This window comes from Oncorhynchus gorbuscha, linkage group LG17, assembly GCF_021184085.1.
Source record: "Oncorhynchus gorbuscha isolate QuinsamMale2020 ecotype Even-year linkage group LG17, OgorEven_v1.0, whole genome shotgun sequence".
Lineage (NCBI taxonomy): Eukaryota > Metazoa > Chordata > Actinopteri > Salmoniformes > Salmonidae > Oncorhynchus > Oncorhynchus gorbuscha.
The window spans coordinates 39357512-39379348 of NC_060189.1; the positions used below are offsets into that span (position 1 = coordinate 39357512).

The window sequence follows — 21837 nt, forward strand, 5'->3', positions numbered from 1 at the left end:
GTAGTGTCAACAACGCAGCCACTGCCAGCTAGCCTACAAAGTCAACAACGCAGCCACTGCCAGCTAGCCTACTTCAGCAGTACTGTATCATTTTAATCATTTTAGTCAATAAGATTCTTGCTACGTAAGCTTAACTTTCTGAACATTCGAGACGTGTAGTCCACTTGTCATTCCAATCTCCTTGCATTAGCGTAGCCTCTTCTGTAGCCTGTCAACTATGTGTCTGTCTATCCCTGTTCTCTCCTCTCTGCACAGGCCATACAAACGCTCCACACCGCGTGGCCGCTGCCACCCTAATCTGGTGGTCCCAGCGCGCACGACCCACGTGGAGTTCCAAGTCTCCGGTAGCCTCTGGAACTGCCGATCTGCGGCCAACAAGGCAGAGTTCATCTCAGCCTATGCCTCCCTCCAGTCCCTCGACTTCTTGGCACTGACAGAAACATGGATCACCACAGATAACACTGCTACTCCTACTGCTCTCTCTTCGTCCGCCCACGTGTTCTCGCACACCCCGAGAGCTTCTGGTCAGCGGGGTGGTGGCATCGGGATCCTTATCTCTCCCAAGTGGTCATTCTCTCTTTCTCCCCTTACCCATCTGTCTATCGCCTCCTTTGAATTTCATGCTGTCACAGTTACCAGCCCTTTCAAGCTTAACATCCTTATCATTTATCGCCCTCCAGGTCCCCTCGGAGAGTTCATCAATGAGCTTGATGCATTGATAAGCTCCTTTCCTGAGGACGGCTCACCTCTCACAGTTCTGGGCGACTTTAACCTCCCCACGTCTACCTTTGACTCATTCCTCTCTGCCTTCTTCTTTCCACTCCTCTCCTCTTTTGACCTCACCCTCTCACCTTCCCCCTACTCACAAGGCAGGCAATACGCTCGACCTCATCTTTACTAGATGCTGTTCTTCCACTAACCTCATTGCAACTCCCCTCCAAGTCTCCGACCACTACCTTGTATCCTTTTCCCTCTCGCTCTCATCCAACACTTCCCACACTGCCCCTACTCGGATGGTATCGCGCCGTCCCAACCTTCGCTCTCTCTCCCCCGCTATTCTCTCCTCTTCCATCCTATCATCTCTTCCCTCTGCTCAAACCTTCTCCAACCTATCTCCTGATTCTGCCTCCTCAACCCTCCTCTCCTCCCTTTCTGCATCCTTTGACTCTCTATGTCCCCTATCTTCCAGGCCGGCTCGGTCCTCCCCTCCCGCTCCGTGGCTTGACGACTCATTGCGAGCTCACAGAACAGGGCTCCGGGCAGCTGAGCGGAAATGGAGGAAAACTCGCCTCCCTGCGGACCTGGCATCCTTTCGCTCCCTCCTCTCTACATTTTCCTCCTCTGTCTCTGCTGCTAAAACCACTTTCTACCACTCTAAATTTCAAGCATCTGCCTCTAACCCTAGGAAGCTCTTTGCCACCTTCTCCTCCCTCCTGAATCCTCCTCCCCCTCCCCCCTCCTCCCTCTCTGCAGATGACTTCGTCAACCATTTTGAAAAGAAGGTCGACGACATCCGATCCTCGTTTGCTAAGTCAAACGACACTGCTGGTTCTGCTCACACTGCCCTACCCTGTGCTCTGACCTCTTTCTCCCCTCTCTCTCCAGATGAAATCTCGCGTCTTGTGACGGCCGGCCGCCCAACAACCTGCCCGCTCGACCCTATCCCCTCCTCTCTTCTCCAGACCATTTCCGGAGATTTCCTTCTCCCTTACCTCCCTTACCTCACCTCGCTCATCAACTTATCCCTGACCGCTGGCTACGTCCCTTCCGTCTTCAAGAGAGCGAGAGTTGCACCCCTTCTGAAAAAAACCTACACTCGATCCCTCCGATGTTAACAACTACAGACCAGTATCCCTTCTTTCTTTTCTCTCCAAAACTCTTGAACGTGCCATCCTTGGTCAGCTCTCCCGCTATCTCTCTCAGAATGACCTTCTTGATCCAAATCAGTCAGGTTTCAAGACTAGTCATTCAACTGAGACTGCTCTTCTCTGTATCACGGAGGCGCTCCGCACCGCTAAAGCTAACTCTCTCTCCTCTGCGCTCATCCTTCTAGACCTATCGGCTGCCTTCGATACTGTGAACCATCAGATCCTCCTCTCCACTCTCTCCGAGTTGGGCATCTCTGGCGCGGCCCACGCTTGGATTGCGTCCTACCTGACAGGTCGCTCCTACCAGGTGGCGTGGCGAGAATCTGTCTCCTCACCACGCGCTCTCACCACTGGTGTCCCCCAGGGCTCTGTTCTAGGCCCTCTCCTATTCTCGCTATACACCAAGTCACTTGGCTCTGTCATAACCTCACATGGTCTCTCCTATCATTGCTATGCAGACGACACACAATTAATCTTCTCCTTTCCCCCTTCTGATGACCAGGTGGCGAATCGCATCTCTGCATGTCTGGCAGACATATCAGTGTGGATGACTGATCACCACCTCAAGCTGAACTTCGGCAAGATGGAGCTGCTCTTCCTCCCGGGAAGGACTGCCCGTTCCATGATCTCGCCATCACGGTTGACAACTCCATTGTGTCCTCCTCCCAGAGCGCTAAGAACCTTGGCGTGATCCTGGACAACACCCTGTCGTTCTCAACTAACATCAAGGCGGTGGCCCGTTCCTGTAGGTTCATGCTCTACAACATCCGCAGATTACGACCCTGCCTCACACAGGAAGCGGCGCAGGTCCTAATCCAGGCACTTGTCATCTCCCGTCTGGATTATTGCAACTCGCTGTTGGCTGGGCTCCCTGCCTGTGCCATTAAACCCCTACAACTCATCCAGAACGCCGCAGCCCGTCTAGTGTTCAACCTTCCCAAGTTCTCTCACGTCACCCCGCTCCTCCGCTCTCTCCACTGGCTTCCAGTTGAAGCTCGCATCCGCTACAAGACCATGGTGCTTGCCTACGGAGCTGTGAGGGGAACGGCACCTCAGTACCTCCAGGCTCTGATCAGGCCCTACACCCAAATAAGGGCACTGCGTTCATCCACCTCTGGCCTGCTAGTCTCCCTACCACTGAGGAAGTACAGTTCCCGCTCAGCCCAGTCAAAACTGTTCGCTGCTCTGGCTCCCCAATGGTGGAACAAACTCCCTCACGACGCCAGGACAGCGGAGTCAATCACCACCTTCCGGAGACACCTGAAACCCCACCTCTTTAAGGAATACTTAGGATAGGATAAAGTAATCCTTCTCACCCCCTCCCCCCTTAAAATATTTAGATTCACTATTGTAAAGTGGCTGTTCCACTGGATGTCATAAGGTGAATGCACCAATTTGTAAGTCGCTCTGGATAAGAGCGTCTGCTAAATGACTTAAATGTAAATGTAAATATGTTGGTGATTGTCACAATGAAAATGACAAAATAACATGGTTGATAGAAGAAGTGATCATAAATTGAAATAATTGTTGGTTTTAAGATGATGTTGGGATGCGTTGGTTGAAACTGGCTTAGCAGTGTGTGAGGGTTGGTATCCTTGTTTGAACATAGGAACCAATACATTTAAGTGTGTACCTGGGCATGACCAACTGGTCATGTTCAGTAGGGCAAACTGTAGCGAAACGGAAAATGACCATCTGTTCTTATTGGGGAAATTCGTATAGAAACTCAGTTTCACCTTGTTTAAAAATGTTTTCTCCCAACTGAACACTGCCCTAATAATTAGCATGAAGCACCAAAAATCTGTTCTGAGACTAACTTGTATGAGTTGAGATCAAATTCTGTGTAGATAATTCCTTATGTTGGGATTCATGATAATATCTGTTTGTTATTCCAGGTACAGCCAGAGCAGCAGTGAGATGGGTGCAGATCACCAACACAGCAGCCACAGACAAGCACAGGAGGAAGAGGTGGATGAAGAGCAGGGTCAGGAAGAACATATGGATGAAGGGGATGTAGCAGAGAGCAAAAGACAAGGTAAGTCGAGGGAATCCCTCTCCATTTCCTCTCCCATCTCCTTCATGTCAAAACAATCAACATCCTTCAGTTTCTTCCATTTGCAGACCTGCCAACCTGCATGCAATTTGAGGTCAAAGTACACGGTATGAAAAACTACCTCAAAATATGCAAAGAATAGACTTCTAGTTGACACATTGTGGTTTTTGACTCAACTGTCTGAAGTTGGAGCTGAGCCAATTAGAGGACAAAAAATCTCTAGCTCCCGCTCACTCCACGTAGTCGTAGTACTGTTTTCCTCCATCAAGCTGGTTTGCAGTGCACCACTTTGTCCATTAACAACACCGATGTGAGGAAAATGGAGAACAAACTGTTTGCCAAATACATTTTCCAAAATTGTATGTGTTAAGCACAACCACTATTTCCTAGTTGTCTCCTTAGCTAAAGCATCATTACTACGACGGTAGTTAGGTACAGCGTTTGGTCAACTATAACCAAGCAAGAACACTTTCTTACATGCACATGCTTAGAGCTACAAAACGGTAGTAGTCGCGAGGGCATTGATAGGAAACATTTGAGGTGGATGCCTGGATGGAAACAGACATAGCGAAGAGCGTTGTCCCGCTAATACAGTCCTTCACAGAAGGTTATGTTAGACTGTTAAAGATTAGGCATTGGATGAGGACTCTATTGCATTGACAGGCACGAGTGATAAAAGACGTTGCCGTGTGTGCACATTTGGTCATGTTCTTTGCTAGTTAGTAAGTTATTATGTCAAGTTTCCGGTCAGCGATGGGGGAGTGATTGCTTGCTACAAGAGCAGAAAACGTGTAGGCATACATTTCTAGACCTCTTTGAAAAGTGAGTCAGGTAAAGAGCTTTTTTAAAAGGGGCAGTGTTGTATTTTGAGACAGGTTTGAATAAGCTAAGAAGCCAATCAGCAGAGGGTACCATACATTTTTGTCTGATTCTTTGTAATAATAATGGTATGGGAATAAAAAAATGTGGTTTCTTGCATCAAACAATACAACATTTTCAGTCACCTCTTGTCAGAAGGACAAGTGACTAAACAGGTTATATCAGGGCTGCATTCCTGCGGATGCCTGTGAGACCTGCGGTTCCCAACAGTGATCATTGCGGTGCGGTCTGCATTTTTCCTGCTACAAGGTGGGAACGGGCAGACACCTTTCAGATTAAAATATTTTAACTGTCCTGCACATTATTTGGAAACGGTCATCTTTCTGCTTTCTTCGCGTCAGGCTACCTATTGTATTAAAAGCACATCTTTGTCGCATTATTCACACACACACTCAGAAATCTGCTGCTTCAAATTCAGTATCCCACCTCTCCTCTCCTAGTTAGCACCTTTCCAAGGAAATTAACTTAAATATGATTAAACTATAGTTTTTAGTGTCTTTAGATGCACTATTGTAAAGTGACTGTTCTACTGGATGTCATAAGGTGAATGCACCAATTTGTAAGTCGCTCTGGATAAGAGCGTCTGCTAAATGACTTAAATGTAAATGTAAATGTTTTAAATAAATATTGATAATGGAAAGAAGTGGAGGCCGCTCAACCAATGTGAGTCGAGGTATAATCAAAAAATGAGAGGAAAGGAAAAGGCACAACGCGCACACAGGCTACCATGGTGAGCGAGCATTGCGGCCTTTCATTTATAAAAAATATTTTTAAAATGATTGATTACCCGTTTACTTGTCTCTGCATGCAAATTGTCATCCTAAAAGGTAGGCTATTTCCTATATGTAGCTCAAGAGAAAGTGCAAGTGTTCGCTTTCATCATTCTTGCTGCTTCAAGTTCAGTTGCCACACGTGCGAGATCAGGTGTACGTGTGGTCTCAATTAAATAGAGTAGGCTATAGCCTATGCGTGTGTGGAGAAGCACAGGGCAGTATTATTTCCAAGGAAATGTTCTTCCTAGATATGATTTAGGCTATAGTTTACTACATTGTCAAGAAATAAATATTGATCACCCATATTTGTCTTGTCTGAATATTATTATAATAAAAATGTTTAACCCTTATTTTACAAGGTAAGTTGACTGAGAACACATTCTCATTTGCAGCAATGACCCGGGGGATAGTTACATGGGAGATGAGGGTGGATGAATGAGCTAATTCTAAACTTAAAGGTAGGCTCTAAAATGTAGCTCAGGAGAAAGTGTAAGTCTCTCCACCTCTGCTCTCTTTAAACTACATCTAGCATATTGGCTGATATAGCCCAGGAATACCGATAGCCTAATATAATGGGCCATATGAGAATCTCTGGTAATTGAAACTATTTCTTAGGTTATTATTACGCATTTTGAGTTGCGTCACATATGTGTAAAATGCGGTATGAAAAGCTGCGCTTGCGGGTGGAATGAGGAAATCGGTCCATCGCAGACCTCTACCCTGCAGTATCAAGCCCTGCATAATGTTTTCAGAAGTCTCATGGAATGTAGACCTACATTGAACACCACACATTGGCTGCTATTGTAGGCAGTGTCTTGGCTATAATAGCTATTTTATTAGCTATTTGTTTTTGGACTAAGGATTACACACGTGTACATTTTAAACATATATTTCTAGTTAGCTACTGAAGAGCAGCCAATTACCAAGTACCCATAACAGTCTATAGCCTTATTATTATTATTATTATTATTAGCCTACCATTTCTACTGAGTCAGTGTTCGGCCAACAGCATTATAAGGCAAAAAAAATGTGCATTTGTTAGATTTTTTATTTATTTATTTTATTTAACCAGGAAGGGCTCATTGAGGTTTGAAATCTCTTTTTTTCAAGATAGGCAGCACCAAGTCATTACAAAATTACAGACAAGTAAATCTAATTTAAAAAAACAGAATTCACAAGAGTATAAAAAAATCATAAAACAGCTAATTAAAAACATTGAAAGGTCAGGGAATCAGCCTCAAGATCATTCATCAGTGATTTAAAAATACCAATCGGGTTCTCCCAGTTTAAAAGTGTTTTGCAAGGCGCACCAAGATGATGGCGCAGAGTACATAAAAGCCCTTTTACCAAATTCAGTTCAGACATTTGGAACAGCTAGCAGGATAAAGTCCAGCGAACGAAGAGTACCCACCACATTTCTGAACAATAAAAATGCCCAAATAAAAAGGTAGTAAACCCAAAATGGCTTTGTAAATAAAAGTATACCAGTGACTGAGCCTACTAGTGACTAGAGAAGGCCAGCCAACCCTGGTATACAAAGTGCAGTGGTGCGTAAGGATTTTGCAGTTTAAAATAAATCTCAAAGCGCATGGTAAAGGGTGTCAATTGATCTCAAACACTGAGCGAAAGCATTCATATATAAAATATCCCCTTAGTCTAGTAAAGGCAGAAATGTAGCTGAGGTCTTATTCCTAAAATAAAATCCCAATTTCAGCTTCAATTGTTTTGTAAGTTGTTGAATGTGCAACTTAAAAGAGAGGCCGTCATCAATTAAAATGCCAAGATATTTATGAGGTTACAGTCTCAATCTCATTGCCCTGACAGGTAGTAATAGGAGAAAGGTTCAGAGGTCTATTTCTTGATTTAGAAAACACCATTAGTTTAGTTTTGTCAGTATTGAGGATAAGCTTCAATTGACACAAGGTATAGCAGTCTGTAAGTTCTGGAAAGCTTTTGTAAGGGACGAGGCATAACAGTATCATCAGCATAAAAATGAGCAGTGTGGGTGTCGCACATGTTCTGTCATGGGGTCCAGTGGTGCCGCACTGAAGTGGTAGTCATAAAAAAATGTCAAGGTTCGCAGGTCTGCATTGCGTTTTTAAACACTATTTAAGGCAGTGAACTTCAGGCTTGTTTACAGAGTTTATGTGCATTGTTGTATAAAATCTCTGACTTGTCTTTACCCTGTAGGTCTAAATCCCTTCGCTAAAGGGACTGCTGCATCACCTGAGAAACCTTCTCCCAGACCTGGTGAGCACACGCATTCATGGAATGCCATTCTGTTCTCCTGGATACACTAGTCAATGGTCCACTGCCATCCTTATGAATTTAAAATCAAGTGTTCCCAATGGGTACATAAACGCATAGTTGTATGCTACACACACTCTTATGTCTGTTGCACCCCATCTAGACACTTTTCAGTTTAAATGTTGGGGCTTCCAGGAAGTCCCTTTGGGGTGCCCTGAACCTTGCCTAAGATAAAAACCTAAGGGAAGCGCTTGTTAACACCAAGAATATACTTGGCAATGACTGTTGTTATACGTGACATTATCACACGTTGTTAAACATTAGCCTTCTTTCCTTCCTTACAGTAAGCAAAGAAGGACGTGTGAACCCTTTCAAGGTAAGTCACTTGTGCTTTTGGGGCGGGTTAAACCAATATCGAGAGAGACCCCTTACTAGAAAGGAAGTGTCATTTTCTTGCTTAAAAGTATCTATTGAATGTGTTAAATACATAACATGTGACCCATCATACTTGGGTTTTGACCTCAGGTGAGCAGCGGGTTAGGGAGGTCGGGTTCGGCGGTGGGTCAGAACAGGGTGACAAACGTCCTGGACAGCATGATGTCGTCCAGCAAAAAGCCCACTGCTCTGCAGAGCAGCTCCGGCTCCATGGGGACACTGAACAAAACACCTTTCCTTAAGCCTCTGGCTCCCAGACCCAAGACCAAGGTACAACACAATAGTCAGATAGAAGCTTAAGAAATGTTAGGAGAGTGAGTGATCAAATACCACCAACCTTTTGGTTGTGTGGGAATAAATGGATCTGAATCTGAATAAATGGATCTGAGTATTACAGCGTTTACATGTTTGACAGTGTTGACATAAGCATTACGGTGCAATGCATTGGACTGCTGGTGACTTAAAACACGCTGTTGTCTTCTGCAGACCCAGTCTACACTGCTGCACATGAAAGCAGCCAATAAGAAAGCAGCGGAGGAGCAGGAGCCGGCAGTGTGTAGGCTGAAACAGACCGAGGCACCGCCTCCAGCCTCACCAGCAGAAAATGTTGAGAATAAGAAGTGAGTAATGAGTGCTGTTCAAAATCACAATCACCGGAGAAGATGAATGCAAATTATAACTGGGGGAAAAGGTCTTCTTCCCATTTATTATTCATTATTAATCAGTGGGCAGTTCCACTCCTTGAATTATTTTTGCTTTATTGAAGAGTGTTGAATATATGGGGTGAGTGGGCCAGATTTGCCCTCTGGCTTACATGTGTCCAGCGGCTGGAACCGCTGGAACCACACAGGCCACCTTCATTCCATTCTAAATGGAGCGACGGTGCTCCGTTTGCGTCGAGCTCTATGTAGTTCGAGGTACTTTTGTGCGTAGAGTGTATTGAGCCCATAACGGAAACTGGTGCAGAGTGAATGAGAGTAGGTGTATGACAATTAATGTAAGGTGTGTATGTCAGGCACAAGTCGGGTTTCCAGCTGTGGCTGGAGGATAATAGGAGGATCATCCTGGCTGACAACCCCGATCTGGAGGAGACAGATGTCATCAAGGAGGCCATTGGCCGCTTCAGGACCCTGTCTGCAGACGACCGGCTGGTAAGACACCTTACACACCTTGTGTGTGTGTGTGCTTCCTTAACACGTGGTGCTATGACACTTTTGTCTGTGAGAGAGATTATTTATCTACTTGATTAATGTGGTGTATTCAAATGACCTGGTTCTAATCAAATGTTCAGTAACATCTACTCTGCGCGCGCACAAGAAAATGCCTCCAGACTCATTGTGATGGCGGAGCGTCAACTTTTAGCAATACAAGATCCAAATCACACTGTTGAAAATGTATGAATGAAAATACACCCAAATCTTTGGTGACATTCTGTTTTTGTGCTTAATATTCAATATTTGATCTCAAATCGAAATTGCTGGAGTATAGAGCCCATCTTTTTTTTTTACTGCCAAAATACTTAACAAGCGCACTCTAAAAGTGATGAAGCATCTTTATCCCACAAGAAAGACCCCTTATTCCCATGTGACAAGGCAGAAATGCCCCTTTAGATACTTCTTATTTATCAAACACATACAGTTAATCCAAAATCCCCCTGTATCTATTGAAGACTCCTCTCATCTCCCCCCACACACACACACCTTTGCCCTCAATTCGTGGGGCATGGACTCTACATGGTGTCGAAAGCGTTCCACGGGAAGGCTGGCCCATGTTGACTCCAATGGCCCACTGGTATGTCAAGTTTGCTGGATGTCCTTTTGGTGGTGACCCATTATTGATACACACGGGGAAACTTGGACGTGAAAAACCCAGCAGCGTTGCAGTTCTACTAATTCCGGTGCGCCTGGCACTAACTACCATTCCACGTTCAAAGCCACTTAAATATTTTGTCTTGCCCATTCACTCTGAATAGCACACATACCCAATCCATGTCTCAATTGTCTCTGCCCCTTCATCTACACCACGTGTCAAACTCATTCCATGGAGGGCCGAGTCTCTGCGAGTTTTTGTTCGACCCTTGTACTTGATTGTTGAATTAAGTTCACTAATTAGTAAGGAACTCCTCTCACTTGGTTGTCTAAGTTGAAAGGAAATTCCAAAAACATTGCTAGAAGGCTGGAAGCTGCTTCACCGGCTCACTAGTGGCGCAGCGGTCTAAGGCACATCACTACAGACCCTGTTTCGAGACATGGTTCTGTATCACAACCGGCCGTGATCGGGAGTCCCATAGGGCGGTGCACAATTGGCCCAGCGCCGTCTTGGTTAGGGGAGGGTTTGGTCGGGGTAGGCCTTCATTGTCAATAAGAATTTGTTCTTAACTGACTTGCCTAGTTATATTTAAAATAAAAACCTGTACAACACAAGTACATTTTCTACTGTAGCATGTACAGTATTGAGATTCCTCAAATACAATTTAAATATTTTTCCAAAAGACCATGCCATTAAATAAAGCCTTTAACACAACCTGTCAAATTGGTGTGGTTTTATATTGTAAATGTAGAATTGCCCGGGAGGTGATGGAATGAAAGTACCCTCTTGTCGCTGTCAGTGGTCCTCGCCGAAACCCCTCCATTAACGCGTTGGAATGAGTGATAATTACCATTCCCAGGCTAACGCTCCCTTAACCCCAGGCTTGTATACAGACTTATGCCCATCTGTGTTGGTGTGGGCTTATACATACACACATACACAACAACACTATTCACTGTGGCGTATCCATCATATATTCCATAAGATTGGTCAATATATTTAGTCTGTTGCGACATTTGTCAAATGGAATGGGATTCCAATGGTAACCAAAGTGTTGAAAGCATATGAAACAGTGCTAGAAGGCAGACACTGCATGCTGTAAACAAACTGCTCCTCAAATCTGCTGGCTTGGAACCGAATACCTAAATGGTTGGGTTTACATTCCAGACGGTGTGCTTTAACAACTGGTGTGACCGAGGTTTTGGTGATGATTTGAGCAGTCCATTATTAAAGTCAATCAGAAAGGGGTTAATGTTAATATTTGGAGACCTCAGTATCGCTGACTACCAGTGCTATTTTTGTTGGTATTGTTAGGAAGCTGTGATGCTCCTCTTTTCTACATCGAAAACTCTGAGTTGTCAATCTACCTGACGGACGGCCACCAGGTGGTAAGGGTAGGCAACAACACGTCTGCCACGCTGATCCTCAACACTGGGGGCCCCTCAGGGGTGTGTACTTAGCTCCCTCCTGTACTCCCTGTTCACCCACGACTATGTGGCCAAACACGACTCCCTCCACCACCATCATAGGCCTGATCACCGACAACGATGTGACAGCCTATAGGGAGGAGGTCCGAGACCTGGCAGTGTGGTGCCCGGACAACAACCTCCCCCTCAGTGTGAGCAAGAGTAGACTGAAAAGATTTGGCATGGATCCCCAAATCCTCAAAGTTATACAGCTGCACCATCGAGAGCATCCTGACCGGTTGCATCACTGCCTGGTATGGCAACTCTCTGTTTATTATCTATGCATAGTCACTTCACCCCTACCTACATGTACAAATTACCTTGACTAACCTGTACCCCTGCACATTGTCTTGGTACCCCCTGTATATAGCCTCATTTCATTGTTACTTTTTATTATTCTTTACTTTAGCTTGTTTGGTAAATATTTTCTTAACTCTTCTTGAACTGCACTGTTGGTTAAGGGCTTGTAAGTAAGCATTTCACGGTAAGGTCTAAACCTGTTGTATTCGGCGCATGTGACAAATAAAGTTTTATTTGGTTTTGCTACCTCACTGTGCGAGGTCTTGGTTCAAATGTAATTCACTAGGATATATTTTGTGGTAGATCTGACTGGCTTTTGCTCAGTTTTGTGCTCAATTTGGACTCTGACCTGCACACCTGCCCTCTCCTCACTAAAAGACAGACAGGTTTTCAATATAATCAAATTTGAAGGGTCACTGTCATGGTTGGACATATTTAGGCAGGTGCTTGGGCACCTGTAGCCATCCCGACCTCCCCTCGCCCCCCGTGCACATATCTAGCCCTATTTTAAACCCCAGTCTATTCTATAGTACTATTACTTGCCTTTTACCTTTGTGATAGAGTAACCTGCAAAAACACACTCTGCATTTGTATCTGTGTTCTCCTGTGTTGAGGACCTGCTCGTGACCCTGCACACACCAAGCCACTCAGCGGAGGGAGTGGATGACACTCTGCATAGCCTAAAGGAGGGGAAAAGGGGATCAGAGAGAGATGGAGGCTTTATATGCCTGTTGCTTGGAAACACAGTGTGTCTGTGGGTAGTGGGCACAGTGTATTGATCTTATGGTAATGATTCCTAAAGGGTGTGTGTTGGTGTGTATGGTTGTAAATTAGCCAGTAAATATACTGCAGGCGACTGGGGGCACATTTAAGGCTTGTATTTACTATTCAGTGAGTCGGGTGTGAAGAATAGGAGTGGGAGGTTGTGAGAACGCGGAGAGTGGGCCCTGCCCACCGCCACGCGCTCCGCTTCATGACTCATCACGGCTCCATTTACTTCTAGGGCTGCGTTTCAAATGGCACCCTATTCCCTATATAGTGCACACTGCGCTCTGTTCAAAAGTATTACACTATATAGGGAATTAGGGTGCCATTTGGGATGCTACCCAGGCCTTTTGTCTCTTCCCAGAGAGAAACACAAGGAGAAAAGGCTGCCAGGCTGCTGAACAAGAAGTGTCCCCATCTACCAGTAGTGATTACACATAACAGGATGCAATTTAAAACTGCATGGCTGAGTTGGGGACCGTGTGTGTTCGTGTGTGTTCGTGTGCTTTGTTGTCAAGCTGTGTATGATACAAATGTCACATTTGAATTTGGTTTGCAATTGAATTCCAATTGAAGACTCTTGTGAAGAGAAATATTGACTGATTTCCTCTTCTTTTTTGTTCAGACCTGGACAGAGCGGGCAAAAGGACAGTCTGAAGACGTGGCGGATATGAAAAAACGAAAGCGAGGAGAAGGGGAGACGAGCAGGGGAGACAAGAACGGACAGAGTGAGGCAGACGAGACCAGTGCCAAAAAGAAAAAGCCCTTAGACACCTCAGCCAAGCTCTCAGCATTTGCCTTCAACAAAAATTAAACATAAGATCACATCATGGACTGATTTTTTTTTTGTATATATTTGTTTATATATATATACATTTTGCTCCATATGTCTGTTTACTTAGGGTTATAGATCACAACTATATATATAATGCTCATTTGTGGATTGGTGCTGATTGAGATCTTTTTTGTATAACATTTCATCAGAATATGTCGTCTGTCTCATAGGTTTCCAGTTTCATTAGCACTGTTTGGTATGCTCGTGATGCAAGACCTTTCGATTAATAATTTCTTTTCCGATATGTAACTAGGAGTTAGAGGAATTTCATAGATGGCATCAAAGCGAAATATCCTGAGCACTTGAAATAGCTGTGACAAATATAGAACATGAAGAGAGCAACTGATAAGGGCACACGTAAATGGTTATTCTGTTCAGCATCTCAATTTAGGTTTTTCCTGTTTACCAATTTCCTCTTGTTTTTTTTATTGTACTGTATCCGACTATTGAATAAAAATAAATGTTTTCCATCCAGTCTTTTTATTTTTCGAAATAACTTTTTATAGAAGAACATACAAATCAGCACAACTGTAGCACAATTTGGTCTGCTTCTCTCTGTTTTATTAAGGAAACTGACACCTGTTTAAAAATACCGTTACACATTTTTTTTTTACATGTTGAGACTGAATAGACCTATAACAATGACTAGTTGTGATTGTGAATATAACGGTAACAATTTACTTGAAGGGGGTAGACAAGGCATTTGTAAAACAAGTCAAAACAGACCTTGGGAGTGTTGCAGTGTCATTAATAACCTTCATAACACATTCAACATCACTGATAATAAGTTGAAGTTATTTATTCATTGTAGGCTACAACAGATGTGTTACCCTGTCTTTTGTTAGAGTGCAATAGCTGAATTGTGGTAGCCTGTGATTCACTGGGATTTCTTAACGTTTAATTTTTTATGAAAAACTATTGAGGAAAAACACTGAAATTTAGAAGTGGTGTAAAGTACTTAAGTAAAAATACTTAAAAGTACTGAAGTTGTTTTTTGGGGTAACTGCTACTTTACTACATTCCTAAAGAAAATATGTACTTTTTACTACAAACATTTTCCCTGACAACCCAAAGCACTGTTTACATTTTGAATGCTTAGCGGGACAGAAAAAATGTCCAATTCACACACTTTATCAAGAGAACGCCCCTGGTCATCTCTACTGCCTCTGATACGGTGTACTCACTAAAAACACATGTTTTGTTTTTAAATGATGTTGGAGTGTGTTCCTGGCTATCCATGAATAAAAAAAACAAGAAAATGGTGCCATCTGGGTTGCTTAATAAGGATATGAAATATTTTATACTTTTACTTTTGATACTTAAGTATATTTAAAACCAAATACTTTCAGACTTTTACTTCAGTAGTTTTCTATTAAGGCCACATGGTGGCATGTTACGTATTAAATTCACTGAATAGTGTATATCCTCCAACTGTGGCATATTCGGATCCATACAGAATTTGAGTGTTCTGAATTGCCTGACGACTCAAACTGAATTCGCCACTGCTTTTTCATTTGCTACATACTTCAGCCTGATTGGTGACAGATGTTCATGCGAATATTCTAAATTCTGCATAAAAACATGTTTTCCATCAGAGATGTTTTTACATCAAATTGACTTGTTGCGGATAAAAGGCTGTGCGGGATGACTTAGTGCACATAAAAATACCTTTAGTGGTTAAATTCCCATGTACTGAATATAAAATACAAGTTAAACATCTCACGAAAAATGTTGTTATACAGGGAGTGTGCACACTGGTATTGGCAGGTGCGCTCCAGCCAACAGCTCACAGATACAGTGCGGATATAGCCTAAAGGAGATTATGGACAAAAGCGGTAGATTATTTTTATTTGTCAAATGAAAGCCAAGCATTGACGAACATGTCACCAGAATAAGACCCTTGATATTTATTGGAAAGGAGCATCAAGCTCATCACCTTGCACTTTCACCACCCTGTGAAGTTCATAATTTATTTAATCTGTAGCCTAATAAACTGTATGCTCTCTTGACAAGTCATAGTGGGAGGACCACACAAAACATATCATCACATGACTCCCAAATTTACTTTGTTATTAAATACATAATTGCTCATAAAAGCGTTTCTACCACATTTCTCGCATAATTCATTTTTACTGCCACGAAAAGATCACCTTGTCAACATTTGGAAAGTTTACTGACAAATGTTCTGTTAACATCAGGCCTTTCATTACATTTTGTTTTATCTGACATGTACTTTGCTAGCATAAAAAGGTTGGATGGAAATCTTGTTAGAGACTGCCGTAATTGAAGTGGTTTATGGTGACCTCAAAATGAGAGGCGTTGGCCAAAACAGTCATCAGTGATTGGATCATCCCTAACCAATCAGAGTACCAAAGCCAATGACGAATTTTCAAAACGCCCAACCCATTGGTTTCTGAGACCAATCAGACGGTCTAGAATACATTTTCATTCTCAAAACCATCAGGGGGGTACTCAGAGCCAGACTCATTCCAGAGAAGAAACTAACATCCGTGGGCGTGGCGTAGCATTTGGCCGGAGAAAGGAGTTTGGGTAGACAGGCAATGTTCTCCATTGGCTTACATACAACTGACAGAACGTGACGTACACAAAATGCTCGACCAATAGAAATGCACGAGGATTATATCGATATAAAGCCATGGGGTACCAACCGTCTGAGAGTGAGTGCTTCATGTACTTTGATGCATTCAGGTGAAGGCAGTGTACTCTGCAGGTGGGGCGTTCAAAAACAAAGCTGCGTCCATTAAGCGAAAAACACTGGAAAGCCATCCTCCATTATTGAAAAGACCTTACGTCAATTCTGAACTATGGAGCGCTCAAAACAGTGTCACGATAATGAAGCGGACAGTAAACCGACTACGAACGAAAGTTCTATTAATGGACACTTGGTAAAAAAAGACAACCAGATCTTGGTAGGCCTAGCTCAAGGGACGGGGACGGCCGGTGAGTCGAGTTCGCACACAGGGTCCTCGGTGGTAGAGGGCTGGAAGCATGAGCGCACCCGAAGTATGGAAGACAACGAGATCAACTTGCCTTGTCTTGCGGCTGCCTACACCACTATTCTCCGGGGGCTCGGGGAGGACCCGCAAAGACAGGGACTTCTAAAAACTCCGTGGAGAGCCGCGACTGCCATGCAGTTCTTCACCAAGGGCTACCAGGAGAAAATCATAGGTGAGTCAGTCGGAATGTCCCTTTCCCCAAGTTGTCAACACTTTCCTATGTTGTAAGAAAGAGACCTTAAAACTAAACCTTTTAATTTACCTGAAATATAGACATTTAGATGTGATTTACTTAGGCTACCGAACTCCAATCAAGAAATCTGTTTTGGAAGGAGAAATATGCAATTTATTATGCTGATATAACTGTTATTAATATATATTACTGTACCAGTCAAAAGTTTGGACACCTACTCATTCAAGGGTGTTTCCTTATTTTTACTCTTTTATACATTGAATAATAATAGTGAAGATATCAACACTATGAAATAACACATGGAATCATGTAGTAACCAACAGTGTTAAACAAATCAAAATATTTTATATTTGAGATTCTTCAAAGTGGCCACCCTTTGCCTTGATGACAACTTTGCACACACTTGGCATTCTCTCAACCAGCTTCACCTGGAATGCTTTTTCAACAGTCTTGAAGGAGTTCCCACATATGCTGAGCACTTTTTGGCTGCTTTTCCTTCACTTTGCGGTCCAATGAATCTGTTACGAATCCCTTTTGGCCCGACAGTCTAGGGGGGATGGTAATGAGACCCGTAACATAACTCATGCAAATTATTGTGACAAAGTAAAAGTGTGCACGAAATAACCACGACAACAAATCTACCGTCAAACTCTAGGTTTATTTATAAACACACGGTAATGTGGGGAGCAGGAAAAGGGGCTGAGCTGGACCCAAGGAAAGAAACAATAAGTATTCAAAAACACCCCTAAGCTAGACTAGCCTACTTTAACAACAGCTAACTAACTAACCAAAAATACAGTGGGTGGTCCGCCCAGTTCTAACTAGTGTATTTAACAAAGTTCACCTACGGGTAGTGTATGCCCATGGGCGACTTGTCTTGGTTTCCCCTTTTTCCCACCAGCAAACAAACACCATAACCAAAAACAATACTCACAGGTGATGACAAAGTGCTATGGAGGTGCTTTAAACAAAAGAGAGGTTAAGACACAAAGCTAGAGTGAAACACAGAGACCTACAGACATGGCATTTACAGAGAGATTGAACTAGAGATTGAGCTGAGCTAGAGATTGAGCTGAGCTGAGCTCTAGAACAAACAAATGGGGTTTTTAAACCATGGGGAAGGAACTGTGATAGGTCAGGAAATAGGAGGAGGTGTGTCTTATGATTGATGACTGATTGGGGAGTGATGGTTTTCACCTGTGAGGGGAGAAGGAGAGAAAAGAAACACACACACAGGATACACACACACAGGATAACTGTATTCGTAACAGAATCCCAAACCATCTCGATTGGGTTGTGGTCGGGTGATTGTGGAGGCCAGGTAATCTGATGCGGCACTCAATTACTCATCTTATTGTATCCCTCAAGTATCCCTTACACAGCCTGGAAGTGTGTTGGGTCGTTGTCCTGTTGAAAGACAAATGATAGTCCCACTAAGCGCAAACCAGATGGACAAAAACCCTTGAATGAGTAGGTGTCCAAACTTTTGATTGATACTGTATGTATACACACTACTTACATCCGTAGTCTATGGTCAGGTGTTTCAGAAGATGCTTAACCGCACATTCAATTAACTTGATTGTTTTTTTGTAAAACAATGTTCAGTATAAGAGCTACAAATTCTTATTTAGAGCTGTGCAGTACAACATTTGAAATCATTATTGGCAATGGAGACAGGCTTCTCTCAAATGACCATAGTATGTGATTTAGAGCAGTTGAGTACAAAATAGTACATCAAGAAAGGATGCACAATCTATGTTCAGCGTACATTCATAGACAAGTGACCCTACAATAAATGTTGTTTCTAATATTCTCTGTTGATGCACTTTTCCCTCATTTGTCTGTGAAACCCCTCTTTCTACACAATACCGCTATTTCTGTCCATCCTTAGGAAACAGTTACCTTGCATATCAAGGCTCAACAAGTCCCCTGGTCATCCTTACCAGACTTTATTGGTTCTGTTCTCCACGGTTGGGACTGTTTTAGTGGTGGAGCTGGGGAGCTGCCCCTCGCAGTATTATTAACTCCGCCCTCCCCCCACCAAAAACCCATCTGGAGTTGGTTTCGCTGGGAGCACTTTGAGGTTCTGTGTAATATGTTTGAGGAGACATACGGAGAGAATGTGTTAGTGACACTCATCCTCTCTTGCTGAAAAACATTTATCTTGGATAACTTGAGAATGCTTGGACCCTGTCTGGTTTATATGGACTCAATGCTCTTTCCCCACTGTTTGAGGTGTTGTGGGAGTGGTATGGAAACGTGAGGGGCCAAACCAAACAGTAAATCCAGCAAAAAGTGAAGCGTCACGATGAGTCATGGATGTGTGTTCAGGAGCACTGAAGCAAGTAGAATTCTCTCCCTTTTTGGATTAGCTCTTATTCTGCACCACCACTTTGTTTAAATGTGTAATGTCATTGAATTTAAGATTTTTGAAGAGCTGACTAACTTCTATGGCCAGTTTCACAAACCCAGACTAAGCCTGGATGAAAAACAAAGGAGAATCTCAAAGAAGAATCTTCATTTCAAGTGCTTTTTAGTCCAGGAATAGGTTTGATCAGATTGCGGAAAACCGCAATAGGTGTCATATTCGACTTGTCACAGTGAGCCAGTGGATATATGGATATACACTACAAAAGTATGTGGACACCCCCTTCAAAAATGAGTGAATTTGGCTATTTCACCCATACCCGTTGCTGACAGGTGTGTGACATCGAGCACACAGCCATGCAATCTCTATAGACAAACATTGGCAGTAGAATGGCCGTACCGAAGAGCTGAGAGCCACCTTTCCAACAAGTTAGGTTATCAAATTTATTCCTTGCTAAAGCTGCCATGGTCAACTGAAAGTGCTGTTATTGTGAAGTGGAAACTTCTAGGAGCAACAACGGCTCAGTCGCAAAATCGTAGGCGATATAGGCTCACAGAATGGAACCTCAGAGAGCTGTAGCGTGTAAAAATCGCCAGTCCACGGTTGCAACACTCACGACCAAGTTCCAAACTGCCTTTGGATGCAACGTCAGCACAATAACTGTTTGTCGGGAGCTTCATGAAATGGGTTGAGCAGTGGAGACGTGTTCTCTGGAGTGATGAATCACACTTCACCATCTGGTAGTCCGACGGACAAATCTGGGTTTGGCGGATGTCAGGAGAAGGCTACCTGCACCAATGCATAGTGCCAACTGTAAAATTTGGTGGAGGAGAAATAATGGTCTGGGGCTGTTTTTCATGGTTCCTGTGACGGGAAATATTAACGCCACAGCATACAATGACATTCTAGATGATTCTGTGCTTCCAACTTTGTGGCAACAGTTGGAGGGGAAGGCCCTTTCGGTCTCAGCATTACAATGCCCCCATGCACAAAGTGAGGTCCATACAGAAATGGTTTGTCGAGATCGGTGTGGAAGGACTGGCCTGCACAGAGCCCTGACCTCAACCCTATCGAACACCTTTGGGTTGAATGGGCCTGGCTCGCTGTCGGCGTTCCAAATCACCCAACATCAGTGCCCGACCTCACTAATGTTCTTGTGGCTGAATGAAAGCAAGTCCTCGCAGCAATGTTCCAACATCTAGTGGAAAGCCTTCCCAGAAGAGTGGAAGCTGTTATAGCAGCAAAGGGGGGACCAACTCCATATTAATGCCCATGATTTTGGAATGACATGTTCGATGAGCAGGTGTCCACATACATTTGTGTATGTGTGAGACTGTGTGGTTGCTTGCACATGCCATGTGTGTTTCGTGTGTGTGTGCGCATGCGTGTGTCTGTTTGTGTGAGCAAATAAGTGACTCGTTTTATGAGTGCCCAGGGCGTACAGGATGTCAGTGTGAATAATGCAGAGCTGAACTGGTAGGTCTTACTTTTATAGGGTCTTCTAACTCCAACAGTGGACTGTCTCTTTCACTCACACACACACTTAGTTTCCACACATTCTCACTTATTCACAGAATTTCCACTAAAATCCCTCGATGCTGACCCAGACTTTGTCATTTCTGTTAATAAAAATAATGACTCGTGTTTGTTGCGCAAGACTGGTTCGTAGTGGAATGAAATCTAGCCCTATGAGGCTCATTGTCCTTATTATTTTAATATAGTGTATTATAACATTTTGTTCATAGGGCATTATGACTAGGCTGTATAATTCCTTATCTAGTTGCTTATTAAGTGCTTATCTAGATGTTTATGAGCAGTTATTAGCACCTATGTCATGCATTATTATATATTTTGCAATAAATGCATTATGAAGTGGGTTCATGTTACTTCTCATTTATGCATTATGCTATGTGCTTATTATGCATTAGGAAGAAGGTATTCATAGGAAGAGATGCCATTCATGTTTATGTATGATGCTATCAACACATGAGATTCCAAGAAAAACCTGAATGGCATATCCTTCATAGCTGCATTTGAAGGCAGTAAGCAATATGCATATGTCACGTTCGAGCGACTCACTTTTGTCAAGTAGTTGACCATCGTTGGTCACCGCCTTTCAAAGTGCTTTATAGGTATAAATTTGTCAGACTTTCATATCGTCTGAGAGCCCCAAGGATTGGAAAGCTGCCGCAGTCATCCCCCTCTTCAAAGGGGGAGACACCCTGGACCCAAACTGTTACAGACCTATATCCATCCTGCCCTGCCTATCGAAGGTCTTCGAAAACCAAGTCAACAAACAGGTCACTGACCATCTCGAATCCCACCGTACCTTCTCCGTTATGCAATCTGGTTTCCGAGCCGGTCACGGGTGCACCTCAGCCACACTCAAGGTACTAAACGACATCATAACCGCCATCGATAAAAGACAGTACTGTGCAGCAGTCTTCATCGACCTTGCCAAGGCTTTCGACTCTGTCAATCACCAGATTCTTATCGGCAGACTCAGTAGCCTCGGTTTTTCGGATGACTGCCTTGCCTGGTTCACCAATTACTTTGCAGACTGAGTTCAGTGTGTCAAATCGGAGGGCATGTTGTCCGGTCCTCTGGCAGTCTCTATGGGGGTGCCACAGGGTTCAATTCTCGGGCCGACTCTTTTCTTTTCCGACTCTTTTCTCTTTTCATATATCAATGATGTTGCTCTTGCTGCGGGCGATTCCCTGATCCACCTCTACGCAGACGACACCATTGTATACACTTTCGGCCCGTCATTGGACACTGTGCTATCTAACCTCCAATCGAGCTTCAATGCCATACAACACTCCTTCCGTG

At 43.6% G+C, this 21837-nt stretch overlaps 3 protein-coding genes across 7 annotated transcripts in view; 2 read left to right on the forward strand and 1 right to left on the reverse strand.

The window, feature by feature from the left end:
* wdhd1 (WD repeat and HMG-box DNA binding protein 1) overlaps window positions 1-13900 on the forward strand; it is a 48711-nt gene extending 34811 nt beyond the window's left edge. For all 4 annotated transcript variants that reach the window (XM_046308837.1, XM_046308835.1, XM_046308836.1 and 1 more), the window contains 7 exons: window positions 3764-3903; window positions 7764-7823; window positions 8165-8196; window positions 8346-8525; window positions 8742-8875; window positions 9271-9406; window positions 13221-13900. In XM_046308837.1, the coding sequence (XP_046164793.1) occupies window positions 3764-3903; window positions 7764-7823; window positions 8165-8196; window positions 8346-8525; window positions 8742-8875; window positions 9271-9406; window positions 13221-13409 (871 nt within the window). In that variant the 3' untranslated portion in view covers window positions 13410-13900. The remainder of the gene's footprint in view (window positions 1-3763; window positions 3904-7763; window positions 7824-8164; window positions 8197-8345; window positions 8526-8741; window positions 8876-9270; window positions 9407-13220) is intronic.
* A 2076-nt stretch (window positions 13901-15976) lies between these two features.
* LOC124001552 (GTP cyclohydrolase 1-like) overlaps window positions 15977-21837 on the forward strand; it is a 36209-nt gene continuing 30348 nt past the window's right edge. Inside the window, exon 1 of the mRNA XM_046308438.1 lies at window positions 15977-16619. Within this exon, the coding sequence (XP_046164394.1) occupies window positions 16256-16619 (364 nt within the window). The 5' untranslated portion in view covers window positions 15977-16255. The remainder of the gene's footprint in view (window positions 16620-21837) is intronic.
* LOC124001550 (protein Smaug homolog 1-like) overlaps window positions 17851-21837 on the reverse strand; it is a 136620-nt gene continuing 132633 nt past the window's right edge. The window contains exons 13-14 of one of the 2 annotated variants that reach the window (XM_046308435.1): window positions 18584-18726; window positions 17851-18047 (exon numbers count right to left, since the gene is read on the reverse strand). In XM_046308435.1, the coding sequence (XP_046164391.1) occupies window positions 18623-18726 (104 nt within the window). In that variant the 3' untranslated portion in view covers window positions 17851-18047; window positions 18584-18622. Of the gene's footprint in view, window positions 18727-21837 lie in introns of both variants that reach the window. The other variant, XM_046308434.1, reaches the window with a different exon arrangement.